This window comes from Takifugu flavidus, chromosome 14, assembly GCF_003711565.1.
Source record: "Takifugu flavidus isolate HTHZ2018 chromosome 14, ASM371156v2, whole genome shotgun sequence".
NCBI classification, from domain to species: Eukaryota; Metazoa; Chordata; class Actinopteri; order Tetraodontiformes; family Tetraodontidae; genus Takifugu; species Takifugu flavidus.
The window spans coordinates 9,908,361-9,931,662 of record NC_079533.1 but is presented as its reverse complement, the minus strand read 5'-3'; the positions used below and the strand labels follow the sequence as shown (position 1 = coordinate 9,931,662).

At 41.6% G+C, this 23,302-nt stretch overlaps 2 protein-coding genes across 7 annotated transcripts in view; one reads left to right on the top strand and one right to left on the bottom strand.

The window, feature by feature from the left end:
* LOC130537316 (roundabout homolog 1-like) overlaps positions 1–10,138 on the bottom strand; it is a 68,680-nt gene extending 58,542 nt beyond the window's left edge. The window contains exons 1-4 of one of the 4 annotated variants that reach the window (XM_057054012.1): positions 10,007–10,138; positions 8,803–8,872; positions 5,136–5,249; positions 4,212–4,301 (exon numbers count right to left, since the gene is read on the bottom strand). In XM_057054012.1, the coding sequence (XP_056909992.1) occupies positions 4,212–4,301; positions 5,136–5,226 (181 nt within the window). In that variant the 5' untranslated portion in view covers positions 5,227–5,249; positions 8,803–8,872; positions 10,007–10,138. Of the gene's footprint in view, positions 1–714; positions 1,337–4,211; positions 4,302–5,135; positions 5,250–8,802 lie in introns of those variants that run through there. The other 3 variants (XM_057054013.1, XM_057054015.1, XM_057054014.1) reach the window with 3 other exon arrangements.
* A 4,737-nt stretch (positions 10,139–14,875) lies between these two features.
* Positions 14,876–19,939, top strand: LOC130537317 (protein phosphatase 1D-like). 3 transcript variants are annotated; one of them, XM_057054018.1, is made up of 7 exons: positions 14,876–15,540; positions 15,863–16,091; positions 16,238–16,362; positions 16,466–16,647; positions 16,741–16,968; positions 17,294–17,381; positions 18,054–18,240. In XM_057054018.1, exons 1-6 carry the CDS (start codon positions 15,024–15,026, stop codon positions 17,375–17,377), a joined length of 1,365 nt encoding a protein of 454 aa, XP_056909998.1. In that variant the 5' UTR covers positions 14,876–15,023; the 3' UTR covers positions 17,378–17,381; positions 18,054–18,240. The 3 variants fall into 3 exon arrangements, with proteins under 3 accessions (XP_056909998.1, XP_056910000.1, XP_056909997.1); XM_057054020.1 differs by having other exon boundaries at positions 18,034–18,153; XM_057054017.1 differs by lacking the exon at positions 17,294–17,381 and having other exon boundaries at positions 18,054–19,939.
* The last annotated feature ends 3,363 nt before the right edge of the window (positions 19,940–23,302 follow it).

Below are 23,302 nucleotides of genomic sequence, written 5' to 3'. Positions count from 1 at the left end.
TGTGTGCTCTTTGAGGACATGGAAGCCTCCGTTTGAGCCGTACATTCAAACAGAAGAAAGGAGAAGCACGGGACTTAAAGGCAGACATAAAGGCAAAAAGAGCTATCTTATCAGGTGGTTTCTATCAGACAGCAAGCGGGGCTCTCGCCGGGAGCGTCTGATGTGGGAAAAGTTATGGGATGTTATCAGAACTCCATCAAAACTTTTCTTGCCTGACCTCTGCCTGTGGTATCACAGCATGTTATCAACCTTCTGCCTGAGCTAATTTTCCCAGCATGATTCCCGAGCCTCCAGCTGAGCCGCGAGAGCTTCAGCTCGTACACAGCCTGCACAACGCACGGCTTGGTGCAATAAACCCAGCTGACCGGCTGCATCTGTGGACTCTCTCAGAGATAAGCACACCACGTAAAAACCTGTTCCCCACCGTTAATGAAGGGAATCCATCTGCAATGGAAGGGTCCGGTCCACTTCTACCTGGAAGTTGTACCAAGCATGCGCTCACTAGTGAGGGTGTGGACCATCCCTTGAGTCAGGGGCCACAAGCAGCCTCTGCTGATTGGAGTAAAAGGTGACAGAAAAACCTGAGAGACCAAGAGATTACCTCTCACCTCGTCCTCTCTCTGTCGCCATCACACGCCTGAATGCAATTTAATTACTGTATTTAAACTTTCCACGCATGAATAATTTATCATTTATCTTCTATCTGCATCCTACCTGAACAAACGTGCACAAGCGTCAGCAGACAGTAAATCCCCGTCCAACAGGCAGGCATCATTCAGGAGCAGCTAGAGACGGTCGAAATCCGGTCAGAATGCGCGTTTGCTGCGTCTTTTTTCATCTAACGCGCGCGTTTTAAAGGTGATTCAGGCGTCCAGATGAAGAAGAGAGTTCCCGAACAAGAGTCCAGAGAGATACCAACGTTCAGAGCTGCTCCTCTGCCACTGACTCTCTGTTTGAATCAAAGTTTTGAGACATGGTCGCACACTGGAGAAGTGCTCCACTCGACACCACTTTGCTTCTCTCCGCTCCCGTCGAACCTCTCACTTCCAGACGCCGACAACTTCGCTGAATTCATCTGTGATCGGAGATGATCTTGGTTCCACTTCGGGAACTACAGGCAAAAATAAAATCAAATAAAAACCCGGAAAACCAGAGAGCAGAAGCTTCAACTTGCGCTCACTTTAACGCTTTAAATGTGGAGCTGCGCCCCGGTTTGGTGGAGGAGCTGGCGCTGGTTGGATGGAGGCGCAGCGCGTCTCTGCGCACACTGATGGATTTGGTTTCCCTCTCCAGTCAGAGAGGCTTTTCTGTTGTGCGGGGGAGATTCTACCAGTCAGGCACCATTCAACCGCACGTCCTCACAACCCCAGACTCCTCTTTCCTAATGAACCAATTTATGACGACCTTATTAATGATCTGTTATAAAAGCTGAGCTCTCGTAGCTTCAGCATTCAGTGGCAGATGCCCAAAGTGGTTCCTTGAATGGAAGAAGCCTGACCTAGAGTGTATAAGTAATTGGCTGCGTTTTGTTTAAAATATCAGTCTTTTTTTATAAAGTACGGTAATATTTTAAAAGTATCTTCAGGCAGAAGCGCGGATGACTTGACCTTGGTGAATGATCTATCCTTTTTATCCTCCTATGAAGAGAGAGGGCTTTGTGCACGTACTTATTAAAGCCCAAAGGGGCTGGGGTATTAGAATATTGCTTTCTTAACGATCCTGGATCTGTGCCTACATTGAGCCTATATATATATAGACTTCTTTTTAATATTTTCCCCGGTGTTTTACCACCATAACCTTTCACCTTCCTTAGAAATTTAAGTAATACTTTAAGTGTGTTGGAAATAAAAGACCCTACAAATTACGTATTGATATCAAACCTAGTGAAATAGTCCAACTGCTCCAAAAGCGAAATTTTTACCTCAATAAAATCCATTTTAAAGCAGCAGGAAGTGACTGAACCCCGGTAGATGCCAGCATGTCTGTCATCTGAGGAGGTCAGCACTCCCTCTGCTGGTCACACCTCTGCAACACAGGCTGAAGCCAAGGTAACTGCTGCAGGATTGGTTGAGTCTTCCTGAAAGTGCCCTGAAACACATGTCTCATGAGGGAATCTTTCTTTGAATGAACCGGTGTGCTGACCTCTCACTTTAGAACCTTTAATCTGTGTCCTTAGAGGAGCTCAGCTGATCCTCAGAGACCTCAAATCAGCAATAAAGCCTGCAGTTTCTGCACAAAAGTAAAACAAAAGGTATTAAACCCACCTTGGAATTCTTTATTTCTGCTACACCATATGTAAAAAGTAACAAAAAACATCAAAATAACTCAGCTGCTTTTGTGTTTGTCTTTAAAAGTCAACCAACAGTGACCTCTGCTTCTTTGCTCCTACATTTCTTGCAGTCATCGATCGTCTCTGCATCCCTGCTAATCTTGGTCTTGTGTAACGACGACAAAACTATTCTCATTTAATAACGAGAATGGAGTAAAATTCTGCAGCAGGGATAAAGCGGAGAATAGGTCCCGCTGTCGCTTTTGAATTGAGAATTTTGAAGTGCCTTGGAATAGTTGGTCCCAATCCAAATTCCTTTCCAACGCTAGAATATCCAGGAACAGATGGTGGAAAAATGGACACAAAGACATGTGCGTCTTCATGGCAACACAGCAAATAAAATGGCAAGGATTTTGAGCAGACGTGTGCCAAGTATTGAGGCCTATTTTTATTTATTTATTTCACTCCAGCGTAGCTCTCCAGTTGGTTGAGAGCCAGGGGAGAAAATATCTGCAAAAATCATAAAGCTAAATCCAGGAAATCTTTATAAAAGGATAAATCAGTTGGAATTTGCACAGAGTAACGAACCTTGCCTCAGCTAGGAACTCCCTTGTCGACTGGTTTTGCCTCTTTTGGGGCAGCAGAGGTGTGCACAACCGCGTCTGAAACACATCTCTAACACTGGCAGCACTCTTTTTTATAATCCGGCTTTTATTTCCATGCCAACTCTCTAAAAAGAAGGAATAATTGTGCAACTTCTTCACCCCCCCAGTTAGTGTCTTTGCCCGTTGTGACCATGTGTTGCTGCACATCACTCAAGATGCTTCAGGTCACAGAAAAGTCTGAAAGCAAAAATGATGGAAAACATTGCAACCCAAAAAAAATGAACAGTGTCTTACTCCAAAGTGGGAAGAAAAAAAAAATCTGGCAGCCTATTGATTTGTTAAGACTTGGGCATGCTGTCATCTTCATCCCCCGCAGCGCCACAAACACATTACTATCTCTTCAAAAGACCCCCTGTCTTCCACCAGACAACCGTTATCTCCAGAATCTGCATCAGATGGACCATTAAAAGCTCCAATTGAGACTTTATAAAGGAAAATATGGATACGCTTTTGAATAAGGATGAAAGACCAGTTGGAAAAGATGTCATGAATAAGTCAGATGTTTTATTTCCAGGAAAACAGAGGCTAAATGTTCCAGCTCATTACTGCTCATGTCTGACTCCTTCCCAGTAAATGACAAACTGAAGGGAGGCTTGAATTGTGCTGGCGTTGGACACAGAGCTTAAGGTCTGGAGATGCTGAACTGGCATTAAGGGGTATTATATTCTTTGTCAGCAAGAGGAAGCCTAGACCTCTTTCCAGGATTTTCCAGGCTACTTTGTGTCCTTCAAAGGACAAATGTGGAATCGGTGCAAACATTTCAGACAGTTTTTTTTTTTTTTTACAAGTGTTATAGATACACTTGTGAAACTTGTCACATTAACAGGAAAACCTGCTAATAAATGGGAAGAAGAGGCGGTGTAAACTGCTCAATCGAAGTGGCTTCTGACATCACAGCCGTTGTGACAGCAAATAACTAACTCCATGCAGGATGGAGTCTAAACATCATTGCTATAAGAGCATTCTAAATTAGAGCCTTTTGAAGATGTTTTTATTTGATCTAATGTCAGCAGAGAGTGGAGCCACAGCAGAACAGCTGGCCACATGCAAGATGCTTTGCTAGCATTACCAGTTTTAATACATAGTTATTGATTGCAACCAAATGCATCCAAGCATGCAATGACCTCTGAGATCTCTGTGCACAGTTCAATGAGGACTTCTACATGAATGAGAAGATCAGCATGGCTCTTATTCCATTGCTTTCTCTAAGTCTACAAAAAGAAAGATGATTGTGTTTGATTTGTGGTATTTAATTCAACAATAATCCATTAGTTTACCTTTGTATCCAAAGCTGTTGTCTTCAGATGATGGTTCTGGTACTGATGTTTGGCTGTTGACCTCACGATTCCCCGTGAGTTTATCTGTACCTTGAAATACCATCAACAACAGTAGTGAGTGTTATTACACAGTTCATTTAACATTTTACTGAGGAAAAAAATGTCTAGGGTATTTCCCTTAACCGTAACATTTTATTTTATTATAATTTTTTAGCTTTGCCAGCAGATTTAAACAGCGGCAACACACAACACAATAATTAATGTAGGTATAGACGCATTTAACTTTATGGAGGCATTAAATTCTTCATCTCCAGAGGAACATAAGCTCTCCTGTGGAAGTTGAATGCAACAAACATCAGACTGTAAGGCCTGAAATCAGTTGAACAACAATTAAAAAAGTGTTTTGGTAAATATAAATTTGAAGGGCTGATAACATATTCTACTTATAAGTCAGATGCTGAAACCTGAAAGTGTTTCAAAGAGTGAGGTTGTAGGAACATGTTTTAATAATAAATTACCGCTAGATGGAGCCATTGCGTCACATAATGTGGTGTCATTCTACGTTAACATGCTGATTCAGTGTTTATTGTCATTTACAGAGCAGAAAACACGTTTCCTTGACAATGATTTTTAATTTTGACGCTATTAACGAAAGTCATGCTGAATTTTCTGCTTATCCTGACTGAAATTGATATCATTTCTTTTTTAATAGAAGCTTTGAACATAAACTTCAACAGCAAAAGAGCCGCGGTCTATGTCCTGGAAGATACTTTTTGAAGTATTCAAATGGCATAATTTTAAAATAATAACTAACAATAAAGATATGACGACTGTGATTAAAGTTTATGCAAGAATAATAAAAAGCCATTACATATAAAACTGAAATGAAAAATAATGAGTGTGGGAAAAGCAGAGTGTTCTGACCTGAAATGACCATGGTGTGACACCGCTGCCTCTGAAGGACACAGAGCAGGCTGGTGAGTAGAAACAGCGCAGGGGCCTGAAGAACCATCATGTGCCCCTTTGGCCTTTCCAGACCTGGAAGCAATAAAGAGGTCAAGGCTTAATCTTAGACAGACATGACGTAATCATCAATCAACCAGAGACTGAAGATGACAACATTATCTCCTGTGGTTTCCTTAAGAAGGCTTTGCATGATTCCTATCTCTCTGTGTTGGTTTGTTAAAACGCTTCAGGAAAATTGGATTTTAAAAAAAGAAAAAGAAAAAGAAAAAGAAATGCTCATTTCCAACCCTGCTGAGCTCAAGGTGACCAAGTTCCTGAGTAAAATAGTACCGTGAAAGTGGCGAGGCAGACAGATGGACTTTGTTCTGAGTCCTTCTCAGCGCGCAGCCAGACTGACTCAGTCTGATCCGATCTGCATATAACAGGGGAAAGCGTATCACCGCAGCCTCACTGTTGCTCTCCATATCACATTCCAGCACTCGCTCGAGCGATGTGTCCCTGACACCTGCGCCAGGCGTGCACACGGCGCTCCATTCAACTTTCACGGGCTCATGCATAATCCCAGTCAAACACCAGAGAAACATGCTTACATTTACCTCCTGCATGTCACAGACCAACCTTCCAGAACAGACAGTCACACACACACACACACACACACACACCAAACCAAACACTCTCTTGTGGGAATAATGATGAGACACGGTGACAGTGCCAGGCCGCTGAAAAAGGGAGTCAGTTGCACTGATCAGCCATCTGTGGTACAAACAGCTTTGCAACTCATCCTGGCTGTCTGACGGACAGCCAGATCCCTGGGGTGTCTTGGCGCCCTGTTGGCCGCCAGCTCCCTGCTCCACTTTCATTGTTCTGACAAATGTGCAACAGCCATCATTGTGAAGGAGTTAAAGCAGGCGCTGAGGATCTTGTGCACGGAGTGATGACAGGAAAAAGGGGGTCAGTGTGGGTCGGGTCATGTGGGTCAATTAAATCTGCTATCAAGTGAATTTACTGTAACATTTTATCACTTTTCCACTTCATGACCAGTCGATTGCTCGTTTGTGTAATCGATTAGGATCCATTGACTCTGATTTGACTTTTCCAGGCCTGGCACAAATTCTGTTTCAGGTCATTTATAAGCTGGAACTGTCACTGTGTAAAAGAGAAGGGCTTCATTTTTGACTAGTTTTCCTGAATAAATAAAACTAACTGTAATCTCTCTGTAGCCATTAGCTGTGTTTGAGACACCTGACACACAAATCTTGAAGAGTGTGACGATACGATGCTGCATAACCTGTTAGGTGGTATAAAAATAAACACATTGCAACTGGGGACTCCACTGACAACATCCCATAGTTCCAGTCCTCCTTCAGATAGGTCAAATCATCAAATATGCAGGATAAATATAAGGTAAAATAGGAGATTTTACCTTGTATTTGTCAGCACTACATATTCTTAGTTTTATGCGTATTATGCTCGAATAAACAATATGACATCACTGATAACAAAACAGTCACAACTGAGTGTCTGAACTCTAGTAAAAGTGCTGATCTTTCAAAGATTACACAACTCTGAGCTATAATATCACAGTGATGAAAGTCTATATTAAACAGCATTCATATGGAAATCTGCTGATGCAAACATTTGCACAAGATGATATGATGAGCCAATCAGATTATAGCTCTGGATGTCAGCATAATATGTGTGAGTGGCGATATTAAATGCCAAAATGAGCAGCGTAATCTAACAGAGGAAACTGGGGGGGATCTGAGAGCAAAATGAAATGAGAAATTCACAGAAAATCACTGTCTGTATATAGTTTTTGTCGTGTTGCTTTCATTAATGTAGAATCATGTGGGCTCCAGCTGCTGCACGTGTTCAGGTGCAGAGGGCCTCATCCTGACTAGAGCTCTGCTGATGGGCAGAGTGTGCAGATCAGAGACGACAGGACTGCTGATTTCCCCTTCCTTCTTCTGTCTACATGGAGAATAATCACACCTTACCCTCCAACATATTGTCAATAAGGCAGAACAGGAGCTTCCCCGAAAGGCAGCAGACAGCCCACACTGTAGCGCCCGCTGGAGCGTGAACAGAATCAGCCCGCAGCCCAATCCCCCCCCCCCCCCCCTCCCAGTTCACCCCTGAGTATTGATGGAGACAGCTCACGGTGTGCAATTGAAAATGTTAGGCCAGATAGACGGCAGCGCTGCACAAAAGACCTGTAGATTTTGCATGGACGTGATGTTCTTTTTGATTCTGTGAACTTTTTTAACCTCTAATTTTTAAGGTAGAATATGCACATGATAACAAAGCATGATGGTGAGTTGGCGTCTGCAGAGCAAAACCACCAGGGTGCAGAGTAAACACGGGCTGGGCCACAACCAGGAAGTGGGATTCACTGATAATTCAGAGGGAATATACTGTAGGAGACTGACTCCTATAGATAAATGAAGAAAAAAAGGACAGAAAGACACTCACACGTTCTTTACATTATTGCCACCCATTTGAAGTTACACGTTAGAGAAGGATGTAGTAAAAACTCATCAGACCAGAGGAGTTCTGCTCAACTGCCAGTAGGGAAGTTGATGTATGATTACACCATCTGTATGGTGCAACGGGTGGGTGGGAGTACAGGACTGCATATATAGTGCATTATGGGAGCTATCAGAGCAAGACAGGGAATATTAAAAGCTTGAGATGCAACACCTGTCGGGACTCAAAGTTACAAGTGATAGTTGAATGTGTGGGGCCCTGTCAGAGATGATCGCATATAGCAGCAACACACACACACACGCACACGCACACACACACACACACACACACACACACACACACACACACACACGCACCCTCCTCAGAGGACAGATATCTCTGATTCTTTGGCATTGCCACCATATAACCACACGGTTGGCTGCAGTTCCACTAGCAGTGTTAAAGGCTGCACAAATATTAGCTAAAGATTATTATCAGGTAACAGTAGAGGAGACATATAACGAGCCCGTGCCTGAACTCCAAACCTCCACTTCATCCGTCCTTGATAAAAAATATATTAAAAAAAACCTCAAGCACACTTGAAAGGAATTTAGATAAAGGGATTTAGTATCTGAATCCACTGAATCCTTTCAACTTGACAAAGGATTTTTCAAGGCGTGCACGCATTAACATTACCGAAGGATGATCCCCGTATGTTCTCACTGTTTCCTAACAAGACAAACTTTCTTTCTTTTTTAAGTATTAGGACATAAATACATTCACATCTATTATCTGTCATGTAGCCCGTAAAACTGGGGATAATTAATATTGATAACTGCTGCCTGATGAAATACAGGATTACCTGCTGCGCCAGGTTTCACTTGCAACATATTCTCAGTTACATTATAAGCATTCAATGAAAGCATATTTAATTAAATCAGAGCTGTTGGAGATTTATGACCAGGCACTGTAGATTGTAGATTTGAGAACATGCATAATTGAAAAAGCAAACGGGAGTTATCAGAAATATCCGCTCAACTTCCAGCACCACAGGATGTGGACAGCACTCCTGTGTTGGTGAATGATCTGAGGGTGAAATAAATAAGCATAATTACTCAGGTTAGTGGGATATGAGGAGCAGAACAAGTTTGCAACTTACCCTTCCAGGTTATGCATCCGTCATTACTGTTCCATTTTTTCCACTCCAGTCAGATCGGTTCCAGTGTGAGCTTTTGAGGTATCCCGGTACCAAACAATGAACGCAGAAATGGAAAGGAAATAGAAGAAAAGATGTGCACAAAAGCAGTGGTGGGGGAATATCAAGGAAAGGGAGCCTTTGCCGGAGGAAAAGCCTAAATAATCCATCTGTGATCCAGAAGACGCTATCAGATGGGGTGAATACAAATCACATACCTACCTCTGCAGCAGCCTAGGTCCAATATCCTCAGGGTCCTAAGGCTACACTCAGACAATTCACTCTCTGCAATTAAGTCGGACATTAGGGACAATAGAAGAGGGCAAATTTCACCACTAAGATGATCATTTATTTCCCCTAATTTTTCAAAGCAGATCACTATAAACAACATAGTTTGTCTTCTGTCTTCAGTATTACTCTCAAATCATTTGATTTACTGACAAATGACTTCATTGTTGCATATTCTGCTGTGAAAATATACAATTTACTGGATGTCATGTGACAGCGCATCTGAGTGGACAATAATCATAAATAATGCCTCGATGTACAAGGTCGGTATTGCAGCAAAAGCCAGGCAATTTTTGTTGTTTTATTTTTCATAGAATGAAACTGATATTAGAATTAATGCTCCAGCTAGAAATTGAAAATAAAAAAATAAAAATTCACACCAAATTAATCTGTTAGGGCTTCTTTAAAAGCTGAGGTGAATGTTTTGGTATTCTGCAGCTGCAACAGAAGGGCATCGGGGCATGTGACCCGAGACTATTTTCCTTTCAACCAGACTCTTATCGGCAGCCCTCTTATCAAGATCCATCTTCTAACGCAGCAGTGTGGTCTTGAATCAACCTCAAGTCAATATCTTGGTCGTCTGTCACGCTGACAGGAGCAGATTTGAGAGTGTGACATTGGAAAGATAATCGCCTGAAGGGGAAACAACAATAATGTCTCTTAACTGGCCAGGGTGACTAAGTTACAGCCCTTGTGGTTACAGCCTGGGGTGGGTTGTATTTGAAGAGCCTAGGATATTGCCTCTCACCTGGTTTTGAAATATTTTTACTTTGAATCAATGACTTGGAAATATTACATTTATTTTTAAGCTTATCTAATTTTTTTTTTTTTAATCCTGTTTTGTTCTGTGCTGGTAGGCCCAAATATTGCTTTAACTAACCGATCCATTTCTGCTTTGTATTCCTCATCAGAGCCATGGGGGGCGCTAGAGTATAGCCCAGTAGTCAAGGGGGCAGTCAGGAGGCAGAAACCCAGGAAGAGGTCACCAGTCCACCGCAGGACACACACCATCGACTTACGCACAGCGAGGCAGTTCCGGGTCTCCTGTGGACCTGATTTGCATGTCTTTGGAAAGAACAATGAGAAAACCTGAAACAGTTCTCCTTTACAGGTGAGAGTCAGAGGAAATGCAGCATTTTAGTAATAAATTGTCTCCATGTGGCTCCAGTGGTGCTATCCATGTGGCAACAGCAAACCAGGCTTTATTGTTACAATTCTGGGTTGACTGCAACTGTTAGAGCTTCAAACCACCAGCAGCACATTTTAAAAGGGGGTCTCTGTGTTATTTCAGTTATTTAGCTGATTAAGTGTATACCATGGCCAACGGAGACGTACAACTACAAGGTCATTTATGTCCAGGTTCACCGGTTAATTCTAACACTTCACTATATTTCTCTTGCAGCAGATTAAGTGGATTTCTCACTCACAAACACACTAGATTAATATAATTGATTGTTTCTCTAATATCCAGACGTGAACACTGGTTATTTGAGCAGACATTTATATGGTAATATTGCAGTCCCGTCTCCTCTCTCGTCTTTAGTTTGGCTGACAGACGCTTCAGTTTTTAGACAGACAGGAAGCCAAACAAAGCTATTTTTATGGATGGGCCATTATCTGAGAGCTGCATTGGGATTCTATGAGAATGTAATCCAGGTGTCATTGCCCCTTGGCAATCTTCGGAAATTCATTTTCTCAGCAGCTTCACTTGAAAATGACATTCTGACACTATTTACATGGAAATCACTTTGCCTCCTCATCTGTAATAGTGGCCTGTCTGCAGACAGGACCCCTCTGAGGGCAGGACTATGAATGGATATTAAACACTAGGAAGGGGAAGAGAAGGAGAGGGAGAGGGAGAGGGAGAGAAAGAGAGAGGGAAAATGGGAGAAGAAGACAGAGTTTAGAGGTGGGTTTCCTGGGATAAAGACTAGGTGAGAGATTTAGAGTTTCAGGGATAAAGAGACTTACAGAAAACATGATGCCAGAAAATCCAACTGCTCCCCCTACATACAGTATGTAGCCTCATTCTTACATGTGAGATAGAAAGATTTATCCTTAGACAAAGAAGAATTTGACTAAATTGATAAACAGTTGGATAAATGCCTGGATAAATAGATAAATACATGGTTGCATGTATATACTTAATAGTTTCTCACTGGTCTTCAGAAAACATGCTGAAAATGAATTATACATATCAATTATGCATCTATAGACAGACCATATACATATGATTACTATTTTTAAGCGATATCAAGTATATCAACTATAGAAATAGTAAAAATCAAATATTGATGGCAACTGTTGACTATGAGGTGATGGTGTTGTGACTAAAAGGCTGCATTATAATAATGATTCATGACATCACCATTCATGATTTGGGTGAATTTGACCTTGTGTCTTCTGACCAACATGTCAGCCCGATTTATTTGCATTATGCACGGACAACAAAACAACACAGCAAATGAAAATGTGTTATTTAGCACCTGTTGTCGCACGGCAACTAATGAGAAATGTTGACTGCTCAGTGATTTTGTTCAGCATAAACAAGTTCTCGTGCATAAAATTTAGACAATTTGTTCACAGTGTTGTACAACCCTGAATGAGTCCCTATGTGAGCATTTTGGGGTGTGGTACCTTGCTCCAGGGTACCTCAGCAGTGCACTGAAAGTGTCCTGGCACCTTCCCCTGATACCAGAACACCCCCCAAGTTTCATCCGCAGGCTTGAGCTGAGAACCCTCATTGTTGACTATGTGGTAATATATTAATATTTTCCTACAAACTACCTATTAAAGGTGTTTTACTCTAATCCGAAACATATAAATGATGCTGACACAGGCGCATCCCTTTTGGTTTGTGTTGATACATTCTCCATCTTACAATCTGAAAGTGTACTCACTGGGCTGGAGTCATACCTGACGTTCCACACCGGCCGTACTGTGTAGACAGTTACTGATGCCATCGGTACAGGAGCCCTGATGCACCTACTGGGTTTACTGGATTCCAGAATGCTGTGGGAACATAACAATATGATTACAGTGGCTCTATAAAGAGCTACACTGTGTGAGGTCTGAGTGATGTGTTTACAGTGTTTACTTACTGTGAACATCATTTAAGTATTTGATATTAAATGAGAGTCTTGAAGTTGGGTTCTAACCTGAGCAGTTGGGTTCATGTGCAGATGTGTTACATACCGTAGTAATCAATATTTGTCAATAATAATAATACTGCATCCTCAGCTCAACTCTCTCCCACACTGTGAACACGCTCCCATTCACAGTCCTAGAATCGTCCCTCACTGATCCAAGTCAGCACAGAAATAATAAATTGCCATTTAACTCTTAGCAGGCTGTGTGTAGCTGTCACACTCCTCCCCACTCTTCGTCTTCTAGTCTACCCTCTGAAAAAATATATTAAATATGCATTTTAAATCCTTTTACCTAATCCTGTTGCTCTTTCAACTTCCAAAATGTATCAGTGGGCCCCATCTTCAGATGTGCTCTTCATCATCACAGTATAGCTAAACATTAGTCCTTTCACTTCATGTTTTCTTTTCATCCCTCCCTCATGTCATGATCACATATCCTGTAGTTTCTCCTTCTCTGCAACTATCACTCTCCCCATCTTCATATTTTCCCATAATATGTAATGTATGATAGAGTTCTGTGTGTTTTGTTCTCATCCTTCATTTCCATTACTCCATCGGTTGTTTCTTTAATTCCCTTTTTTAAATCAATGCTTTAGCTTCAGTTCAGCCCAAAGTTGCTTCGATTAATACCGGGTCTGCACATAAAGCCTGTTTTGCAGATTTATCTCAAAGTTCATTTCCTTGAGCTCCAAAATGAGCTTTTATCCAAACAAATGTAACAAGTATTGATTAAACCTTACGCACCAAGGCTGATATTTCACACAGAGGATCCTGCCTTGCATTTGACAGACTAGTTTGTAAACCTGCTACACACTGTTATTATCCTTACTGCTCTGGCCTCCTCTCTCCACTATAATGCCATGATTATTGCGAATAATTCTGCTGCGAGAACTGAAAGGTCATCTTTTATTCTTGCTGTCTGCTTCACTTAAGATTCTGGAACAGCAAATGCTGCTGCTCTCTTTCCTCTTTCTGGCTGTTTGGAGCCATGTGTAAATATCTGTAAAATACCCATAGTATTTGCTGTTATAATTTGATGCCTTTAAATCACAGCCTCCTTTTTATTCTTGATTTGTTTCTGCAATCACACATCTATCTCTGGATTTGGTAGTATCCAAGGAAGATGTGGGAGAATAATCGCAGAAAGACAGTAATTTTTGCATGTAAGAACCATCTTTTCTGCTTTCTTTCCCACACACCATAACTGGATGATTAATTAATTAACTTGCTGGATGATTAATTCCTTGTCCCTGTATATTTGTCCAATATGTAATTGCAATTTAATTTCTTCTTCATTGAAGTGGCATTTCCCCCATTTCTACCTGTAATGATGATATTGCTGATAATTTCTTTGCTCTTACGTATATACTGTCATTGCTGTACTTTGAATCACAAGTTTTTCAAACTGTGTTTCTGCTGCTGATCCATATGCTATATTTCCATAACCTATAACTGATGGTTGAACATTTTCATTGAATTACTACCACTCTTTATTATTATTATTAAACTACATCTCTATAAATATAACATCTTGTGCTCTTTCAAAATTCTTATCACACAGTTTAAACTTGAATTTCTCTGCTACGTTCTTTTGGGTGGGACATATATCTAGTCTTGTCTGCTGAAAATCTGAATCTTTCTGACCAGTTACACTTGTTAATGCTGTAAACCAGTAGTGTTTTGGCTGTAATTGCAAAAACACTCTTTGTATTCTTTTTTATTCTGTTTGCATTACCAACAGTTAATTGGCCAAAGTGCGCCCCCTAGTGGTTACATATATGCCTTCTAGTCAGGAAAAAAAAGTACACTGTTTACATGTTTACACTCCAATGACCAAAGAAATATAATCTCCATTGGATGGTTGAGTACTTACTGTTCACTGCTGATTTTCACGGTGAAGGTCAGACCGTTAGGCTCCACAGGTGTGTTACAGCTCCTCTTCCTCACTAAAAAAAAGGTCAAAGAAGGTTGATGTAACAACAATGGGACTTTTTTTGTCAATAGTTTGCAAATGGCAAAATCTATTTAACCTGCCATGATAAAATGTTTTATACCAATAATATGAGTAAATATTCCAGTGTTTGATTGTGACGTTTGTGGGTTTAAAAAGTGCATTCTTGTTGGATGTTTCCAAGATGTTCCTGATCACGAGGAGCTCACCTGGTTGAACCTCCGGCTCATCCTCACTGTCTGGGAAAATGGACATCTTTCTCTTGGCTGCAAACACAAGACAATAAAAATCATTGTTGACTAAGTGGTGGTGTTTTTATTTTCCTACAAACTACCTATTAAAGGTTTTTTACTCTAAGCATAAGCATATAAAAGATGCTGACACAGGCACATCTCAGTTAACTTTCCATCTAAGTCTGAGTTTTTCCACGCACTTTTGAAACACAGAGATTTAAGTCAGAACGTTAGAGTCCACAGAGTGTAGACAGCTCAAGAGACTTTTCAGTGAATTAAATTATTTCGAATATATTTCATAAGGCTTTAAAAATATCCGCTATTTAAGTCTCCATGGTGACGTCAGCGGCTCACGTTTCAAACTTCCGCCTTTGCGGTGATTGGTGCGGAGGATATGACGTCATCACGTACAGCGGGACGTCTGGGTGAAGATAAACAAAAAGGAAGGAAGCCGTCGGCCATACAGTCGCGGCAAAATCGGTTCAAAAATACCTTGTACGCTACTGCTAGCAATCACATATGTCTTTTTTAGCATTGATGTAATTATCGCCAGACGTTTAGATCATGGAAGACGCAATAGTGTTTCGTATGAGTGCGTTTTCGGACCAAGGGGGAAGAAAATACATGGAGGATGTTGTCGAGATAAAAATCGAATACGAGCCTACACAGCCGACGGTTGAAGATGATCCAAAGTCGCAGAGACACGGAGGAGAAGATAACGCCGAGAACCAAACGGCGAAAGGCATCGAAAGCCAGACGCACGACAGTGACGTTAGTGCCGAAGCTGGACCGGTGTCTGCCGTGTGGGTAGAAGACCTATGCACCGAGGACAATGGCAAACACGGTGCACCGGTGTCAGACGAAAAAGTCCCGGAGCACACAGTCAACACTCAGAAGTCGGTGGCGTTTTTCGCCGTGTTCGATGGCCACGGTGGTCGAGAAGCGGCACATTTCGCCCGCGAACATCTGTGGGATTTGCTGAAGAGACAGCGGGGGTTTTGGTCCAAAGATCACAGTGAGGTGTGTGCAGCTCTTCGGAAAGGCTTCATCGCCTGTCATCACGCAATGTGGAAAGAGCTACGTAAGTAAGCGTGTTGTTTGCACTCGGTTTCACTGCGGTTCATCGGCTGAAATCAGAGATCAACTTTGCTGCCATTAAGAACCTAATCCGAGCTGTCACATACGGAACATATCAGCCTTATGGCATCCTGAACAGATGTGCAGCACAACTGCCACAATCACTTCACACATGCAAGAGGAAATTGCTTTTGCACAGTGGGAAAATACCGTGATGTGTTCAGAACAAGGAACAGTTTATTTGAAATTGCACCATCCTCAATTTCAGCAATGAGATAAACAAATAAGAGAGAAATAATTTGTGAAACTTGATTGTGGTCTTGCAGCGGAGTGGCCAAAGACGATCACCGGTTTACCCAGTACATCCGGCACCACGGCCAGTGTGATTGTGATCCGAGGAGTTCACATGTATGTCGCTCACGTCGGGGATTCTGCAGTGGTGGTTGGAGTGAAAGAGAATGACTCTGACATCAGACTCCAGGCACTGGAAGTCACACAAGACCACAAACCGGAACTCCCTAAAGAAAAGGAGCGGATTGAAAGACTGGGTGGCAGGTGACTGCAAAGACATGGATTGTAAATTTATTGTCCAGCGGCACAAAAGAAAAAAGCAAAGAACGTGATAATGGACTCTCGAATGGCCTGTCAGCATTGCTTCCATTCCTCTCAGTCTGAATTTCTCGTCTGTCTTGTGTTTGAAGTGTCATGAAGAAGTCTGGAGTTAACCGTGTGGTGTGGAAACGACCCAGGTTGACCCACAATGGTCCCGTGCGGAGGAGCACAGTCATAGATCAGATCCCCTTCCTGGCTGTGGCCAGATCTCTGGGTAAAGATGACGGCATGGTCGTCCATATACGTCCCTCCAAACATACACTGAATGCTTCTATTGCTTCACCTTCCTTACATCAATACCTTTTCATATTTTTAAGGAGACCTGTGGAGCTACGACTTCTACAGCGGTGAATTTGTGGTTTCTCCAGAGCCCGACACCATGGTGTTAACTCTCGATCCCAAACGACATCGCTACATCATCCTGGGCAGCGACGGACTATGGAATATGATGCCTCCCAAGAACGCTGTCAATATGTGTTATAGCCATGACAAAATGGTGGTAGGTTAAGTAATGGAGGAGCTAGTAGCTTTGAACAGTATGTAAATGTCTGGCATTGTCTTTCATCATCTACGGCTTCTTTTGTGCTTTCAGGGACCAATGGGAATGTCTTGTGCCTGCCGCCTGGGTTCCACAGCGCTACTGTTTTGGAAAGAGCGTATGCTCCGAGCGGACAACACAACCGTTATTGTCCTGGCTCTCCACGAGCGCGACGGTCCGCCCATCCCGATGCATCGTGATGAGTTTGTTGTTGACATGGCCACTGGGGTCAACCACGTGCCGTGCCCAGGGACCACTTATAACACGTATAAGGTCCAAAAGGTCAGTGCAGCAGATTCGCTGAAGGTTTTAATCAGGATTAATCACATGTTGTACTGTAAGGTGACATATTTTTCACTGAAATCACGCTGACAGTGGAAAATATCCTCAATATTGTTGCGTGTTTGTTTGTTTTTGGCTATTCACTCTACTGTCTTTTTATACTTGTGTATCCCAGTTCATTTTATGTCCATTTTGTGTGTAAATCACTATTGCAAACAATCCTGGTTCATGGTCGACAAAGTTGTTGGCTTGAGGTGATACCAGCAAGTTTCTAACAATGGACTTAGAGTCTCAACAAATCACTTTTTGTTTTCGGGGCCAACAGCCGGAGCCTGAGGATGACATGTTTTATGAAGAAGATGAGATATATGGAGAAGAACATGAGGAATGGCCCTGCCTGGATTGGTAATGAGGTGAATATTCTTAAAAGAAATGTAAATGCAACACAATTATTGTGGGTTGAAAAGTGTTGTTTTGAACAATCTACTAAATATTAACAGACTGAGATGTAAGGATGACAGACCTTCTGTATTGCTGCTGAGCACCTCTTGCTTGGAATTATTGGTCAGCAGATGTGATGGATCACCGGTTAAAAAGTTGGTTAAGGATATTTTTCTTCCAGTTGCTTTAGCTGACTTATCAGGAAACTATATATTTATTAGAACAATATGAAATTAGGCTGTCTATTATTTTAAAGAAGCCATGCTGGCTGTTTACCTGTCATTAGGTGTGCAGATCCATCGTAGCCACCAGCCTCGTGACAATCTGACATGTCTGTATCAAAGGGCTCCAAACGTATAGCAGGGAGGCCGTAACAATGCCTGCTTTTTTTTTCGTACCCAGACCATTATTGCATTCTCCACATTTGTTCCGCCTGTATGTTCAGACATTTACATCTCGCATTAAGAATACATACGTTCTCAACAATCTGCATTAATAATGATACATATCAATGGTATCATTAGAATCTCTTTTACATTTGTGTGTCTTGTTTATGTATTTGCATAAATCCAGTTACTTAGTGTATGATTTCAATGTATAATATATTTTGTATGTGACGTTTAGGTTATGTGGTTTTATTTCAGTGGAGTGATGTTCCTTCACCATTCAAAGACTGTTCCACTTCTCTGGAGGAATCGTTTGGAGGACGCTATGAAGCAGCCTTACGTGCTTCGGCACAGCTCTCACCCGATGCTGAATCTGCGAGGACCACGCCGCCGGCATCTGACGCTTCTGTGAATGTTTTCGAAAAACAAGACTCTGCAGCAGAGGCGGAGCGCGACGTTTCCACCCCGCCGTTAAAAAAGAGCCGGCATTGCCCGCGCGCGCCCCCTGATCTCAGGGGCGCCCCCCTTGAGCCTCGCCGAGACCCAGAGGAGGTGCGGGATCAGCTAACCAGTCAAAAAGCTACTGAAAGGGGTGAAAGTAGCTCCACGGAAGAGCAAGGTATCCTGCCTCAGCACTCTGCCTTGTGCGTGTGCTAAACCTTTCCTCCAGAGAGATGGTCTGCATCATTTGCATACGGATCAGGTGTGCCTCCGGCCTATAGATGTATACTTTTTTATTAAAGTGTGTGTTTTTGTAAATATGTAAGAAACTTGAGATTGTAAATGTGTTGCTGTTCTGACCATTTCTTCCAGCCCCCCCCCTCCCGTTGATTTTATTGTGAGTTCAGTTTTTAGATCAGTCTGACCAACCAATCTATTTTCATACCTATGAATATATATTTATCCAGAGGTTGTATTTTAAAGAATATGGATCTCTACAATCAAATCTAACGTCAGTTGAGCTAATGTGGCACGATCTTTCTGAGAGAATCAACTGTTTTAGATTGTGGCGACTAGTTTGATGCCATAACATGCCCGTCTTCCTTCCAATGTTTCTGTCCATCAGCTCAGTTGTAAATTTTATTCCTCCCACATTCAGTGTTTTATCCGTGATGATTAACGCAAAGATATTTATCGATCTGAAGTATTTATAAGGGTACTGGTTTTATATGTTTTTTTATGCGTGTCTTTACCAGTGACATGTACTATTAAGATCACCGTTGCTCCTCACTGGTTGGTGTATTTAATACATACAGTTCTTACTTTATTTGATGGTTCCTTTGAAACCAATAGCTGAACAGCTGTCTTAGAATTGTTGGGACGCATCAACAAGGGTCCCCTCAAACGCATTCGCTAAGTCTTTATTTATAACCTTGACTTTTCAGTTGGTACAACATTCACGTATAAATGATGGTTGTGCAATGCAGTGGTAAGCCAGAGATTCATCATTGGTCATTCCAAGGTTACCATCTGTATTTTAGCCCTGTAAGCTTCTGATGTGGGTTATTTTTATTTAATTTATTGTTCTTGATGTCTGACCTAACTGACCAAATTAAGAACCAGTTAAATCTGTATTTGTTTGTGCTACAGAGATAAGCATTGCTCGCATCTATAACGTGTTTTATTGTGCACCTAAAACACCTGATTAGATGCATTTTGGAAGTTGTAAAGTTCTAAACAACACTAATATGGCAGCTCGGTTGTTAATGTGATTTTGTTCCCTTCTTTTTCTTTAAAGTGTCATTTCCCTTAGCACAAAGGAATCCGCAGTCCTCTGTCTAATTTAATTTCATTACAGCTCTCCCAAGCATTTTTTCAGACACCTTCAGTTAATTTCACCCACATTAGCATTCGAAACCTCATCTTTTCATCCGCAGGTTTTGCAGAGCATTTTGTTGATTAGAACACTACACTAATATGCAACAGACGTTACTATAGTACATTATTATGCAAAATTATTGAGTGTTTCTGGAGTCTGGCATGCACAGATCTAATAAGTGTGTTGTGAAGTGTCCAGACATAATGGGTGTTAATGGGCATGTGGTCAGACTTTGTATCCAGTGTTGCCAATTTTTAGACTGGTCAAGTGTCATGAATTTACTGGCTATACAGTGTCTGTGTTGTAATAAAAATGTCATTTTTCAGTCGGTGCTGTGGTACTTGATGTCTGGTTTAAAGAGGTTCTTGAAATTCTAACTTGAGCACTTTTCTGGGGCGCCTTTAGTGTTTAGTCATGTATAAATGTGCATTCTGTCCAGCAGGTGGACAGTTTTTGTGTCCTGCTCCAGGAGGTATAGCAGCAATGGTGGGAAATTAAAGTAGAGATATATTTGAAGAGTTAAAAAAAAAAATGTCATGATATATTTCAGTTTGGATGAAAATTGAAAGTAATTCAAAGGAATAAAGCAAAGGATGCAGTGGTGCTTCTAAGGCTTAGAGGTATTCTCAGAAGCATTTAGATTTGCCCTTATAATCTAAGGGCAAACTCTGAGGGTAACACCAGCAACTATTTAGAATTTATGCAGCCTATTAGGGAAAATTCACAAGAATTGCTCATAGCATTAGCTACAGTAGCTAGTGTATGGATGTAAGTCTAGCATAATCAAACAATAGATTAGTAATTAGTATTTCTGTTCCATTTAAAGATCATTCCCTCCAGGTTTTATTTATCTGAGGGAAAGTGTTTTGTTTCTTGATGTTATGATTAATTTAGTCAATTCCTCAGGCCATTTAGTGAGACAAGGACGGTGAGCGCTCACTTGTAGTAAACCAGCGCTACCAGCAGGGGGCCCGCGGCTTACAAAAACAAAGCTGTAACGACTTGTTGGGTCACAACTTTATTTTCATAACAATCATTAACATATTTTTCTCTAGAACAATAAGGTATAGATTTTTTTTTCCTTTCGCAAGTCATTCCACTGAAAAAGAGCACTTAAAAAGGTAACTACTAGTAGTAACCTTTATTCATTGTACATCAGCATTCATTTACTGTAACAGACAAACACAGAGGATGTTCATGAAGAGTATCTGGAACAGGAAATACCCTAGTCCTGAAAGAGAGGGTGTCCTGGCACTTAGTGCACAATTGGCAGGATGAAAAAAAACAGTTGATCTGCAAAAGGGATGAACTAATATATTCTCTCACAGCAAGTATCTGGTTTGGGAAAATGTCTGGATAAAAGTCCCTCTCCGAATCAGAGAGGCAGTTGTGTAAGGTTCCAGATTAACTGAGGATGGGAGATCAACAGCTTGTCCTTCTTCAGAGCTTTGAGTGCTCAACCAAAAAGAAAAAAGAACCTGAGATCCTCTTAAGACAGACCTGCCAATGAAAACCAAAAAGTAAATATGCTCATCAATGACCACCGTAAAGACACAGCCCTGGCAGTCATTTTATTCATGAAAGACACAATAAATAAAAGGGACGTCTCTATTTTACAAACCGTATTTTCCAGACTCCTGGAGTATTTCTGGTCATCTGACGTTGCATCAGATCCGTAGAGCATCTTGACTTAAATATTTTATTGGCTGTCATCCCATCATCTGCTGACCTTCTGACACGCAACACTTCCTTTTTAGTTCGGACTGTCACTGGTCATCAGCCAAGCGTGTGTTTGCTGCTCCCACTGTTGCTCCTGCCTTTCTGTGCACGACTGTCATCTCAGCGAAGTGCTTAAAAAACAAAACCCACAGACGCTCTTGTGGATTTTCCGAGATGGTTCCTGGGAAAGGGATCGCGGGGTTCTGTGAGCGACGCGGTTCCACAGCTACAACCTGGAGTTCTACAAGTTCTGGAGTTCACCCTAAAACCAGAATCATATCTCCAAAGGTTGCAGGTGATGCTGTATCACTGAAAAACTGGATCAAACCGTTTAAATCCAGGAGAAAAAACACATTTATATCGTCATATTTCACGCTTGGAAAGGATCAGTCGCTTCCTTTCATCATTCGCAATATTTCAGTGAATTTTACACCCGTCTTTGTTGTCCCGGTTTATAAGCATCTTGTGATGAATTTGAGTGTTTCTTGTTTTAATGCAACTTAATGAAAGTTGGTGAATAACGGACTTGTTGCGACACAAAAATTGCTCCTTTATGCCACGGTCATGAGACCCAGGCCAGCATTTTTAACGCCTCCAAGTGTAAGGTTTTACCAGGATCACATGGAAATTCAGAGGCCCTTCAGAGTGCCTCTTTAGGAAGGAGTAACCCCTTCAGAGTGGAGGCCTGCCTCGCACCCTGTGACCACTTGGACACTAATTTCATCAGCACTGGAAATGCCTGAATCATACAAGAAAACATCTAAGCGTCTATGAACAGATATGTAGCGCAGCAAAATGACTTGTTTCTCAGAAACATTCATTTCTTTGCAACCCTTCATGTTGGCAGTCACAACATTACGGTAATCCCTGACTTATTAGCATCGGGGTGTTTGTCTGTTGATCACTAAATCCAATTCTGAGGCAGTTGTCGATGTCAACTTCCACGGAATTAGCCTCCTTTATACTACGGACACGTCAGCATTAATGATCAGAGGAAATCGCTTTTGCTCCAACTAAAAGATCGGAGTGTTTCGCAGTTCACATGATATCTGCTCAATGACTGGTTTAAAATAAGCCACAGTGGACATTTACATTCCTGCATCACGGCGAAAACAATATTCCAAACTGTCTTTCGCTTTAGTTCTTGTTTATCTTGGACTGTTTTACCCCCAAGTGTGACTTTAAGAATGTTCTCTTTATGGGACTGGATTTAGAGGTTTGCTGAGGTTAAGATTCTTAACAGTCTTCCTCCTCACACACAAGGTGCGGGAAGCAGATTGACACGTCAACTGTTTTCAGAGACTTTTTTTAATCTGCAAGGCCCAGAAGGCTGTTTGATTGCCCAGCGCTTGATGTTTTATCACGAGCAAGATCATAGAACCAAAAACCTAGATGGGCGGCAAATATGTCTGTGATTGTTGGTTGTTTTTCCCCGCTCCTTTTTTAAAACTACGTTTTAATGTAGTTGTGTGGATGTCAAACGATTGTGTTTAATCTGTTGTTTGTGAGTTCTTTCCGGGTCACCATTAATTATAGAACCCGTCTGACCCCCCATTAGCCTCTTAGAGTCTTACTCCGATCGAACCGCCGAAGCCTGGATTATAACGCCATAGAGGGTCATCAACCTAAACCTCAGGCGAGAGGTGTTTTGCTTGACACCCACTCGTTGATGCACAAATTGTTCTGCGAAAGGTTTTTTTTTACGTGATCCTACTGATACGACGAAATCAGCACTGTTTATCTTTAGTTTTCTTTTTTAACCACTACTCTGAAAGAAAAGCCTCTGTGTTCTGTTAAGATAAATGCTCCCTATTCTAACCAAATCAGTCTTTATTTTCACACCCTCCCACTATCATTTAATGCATCTCAACTGCTTTTTTAAAAGAAAAAAACAAGATTTCGTACAAGCTGGTCCCTGTTGAGTTTGTGACTCATATGGGTTTGTAAGCTATACCAGTTCTCTGGCATT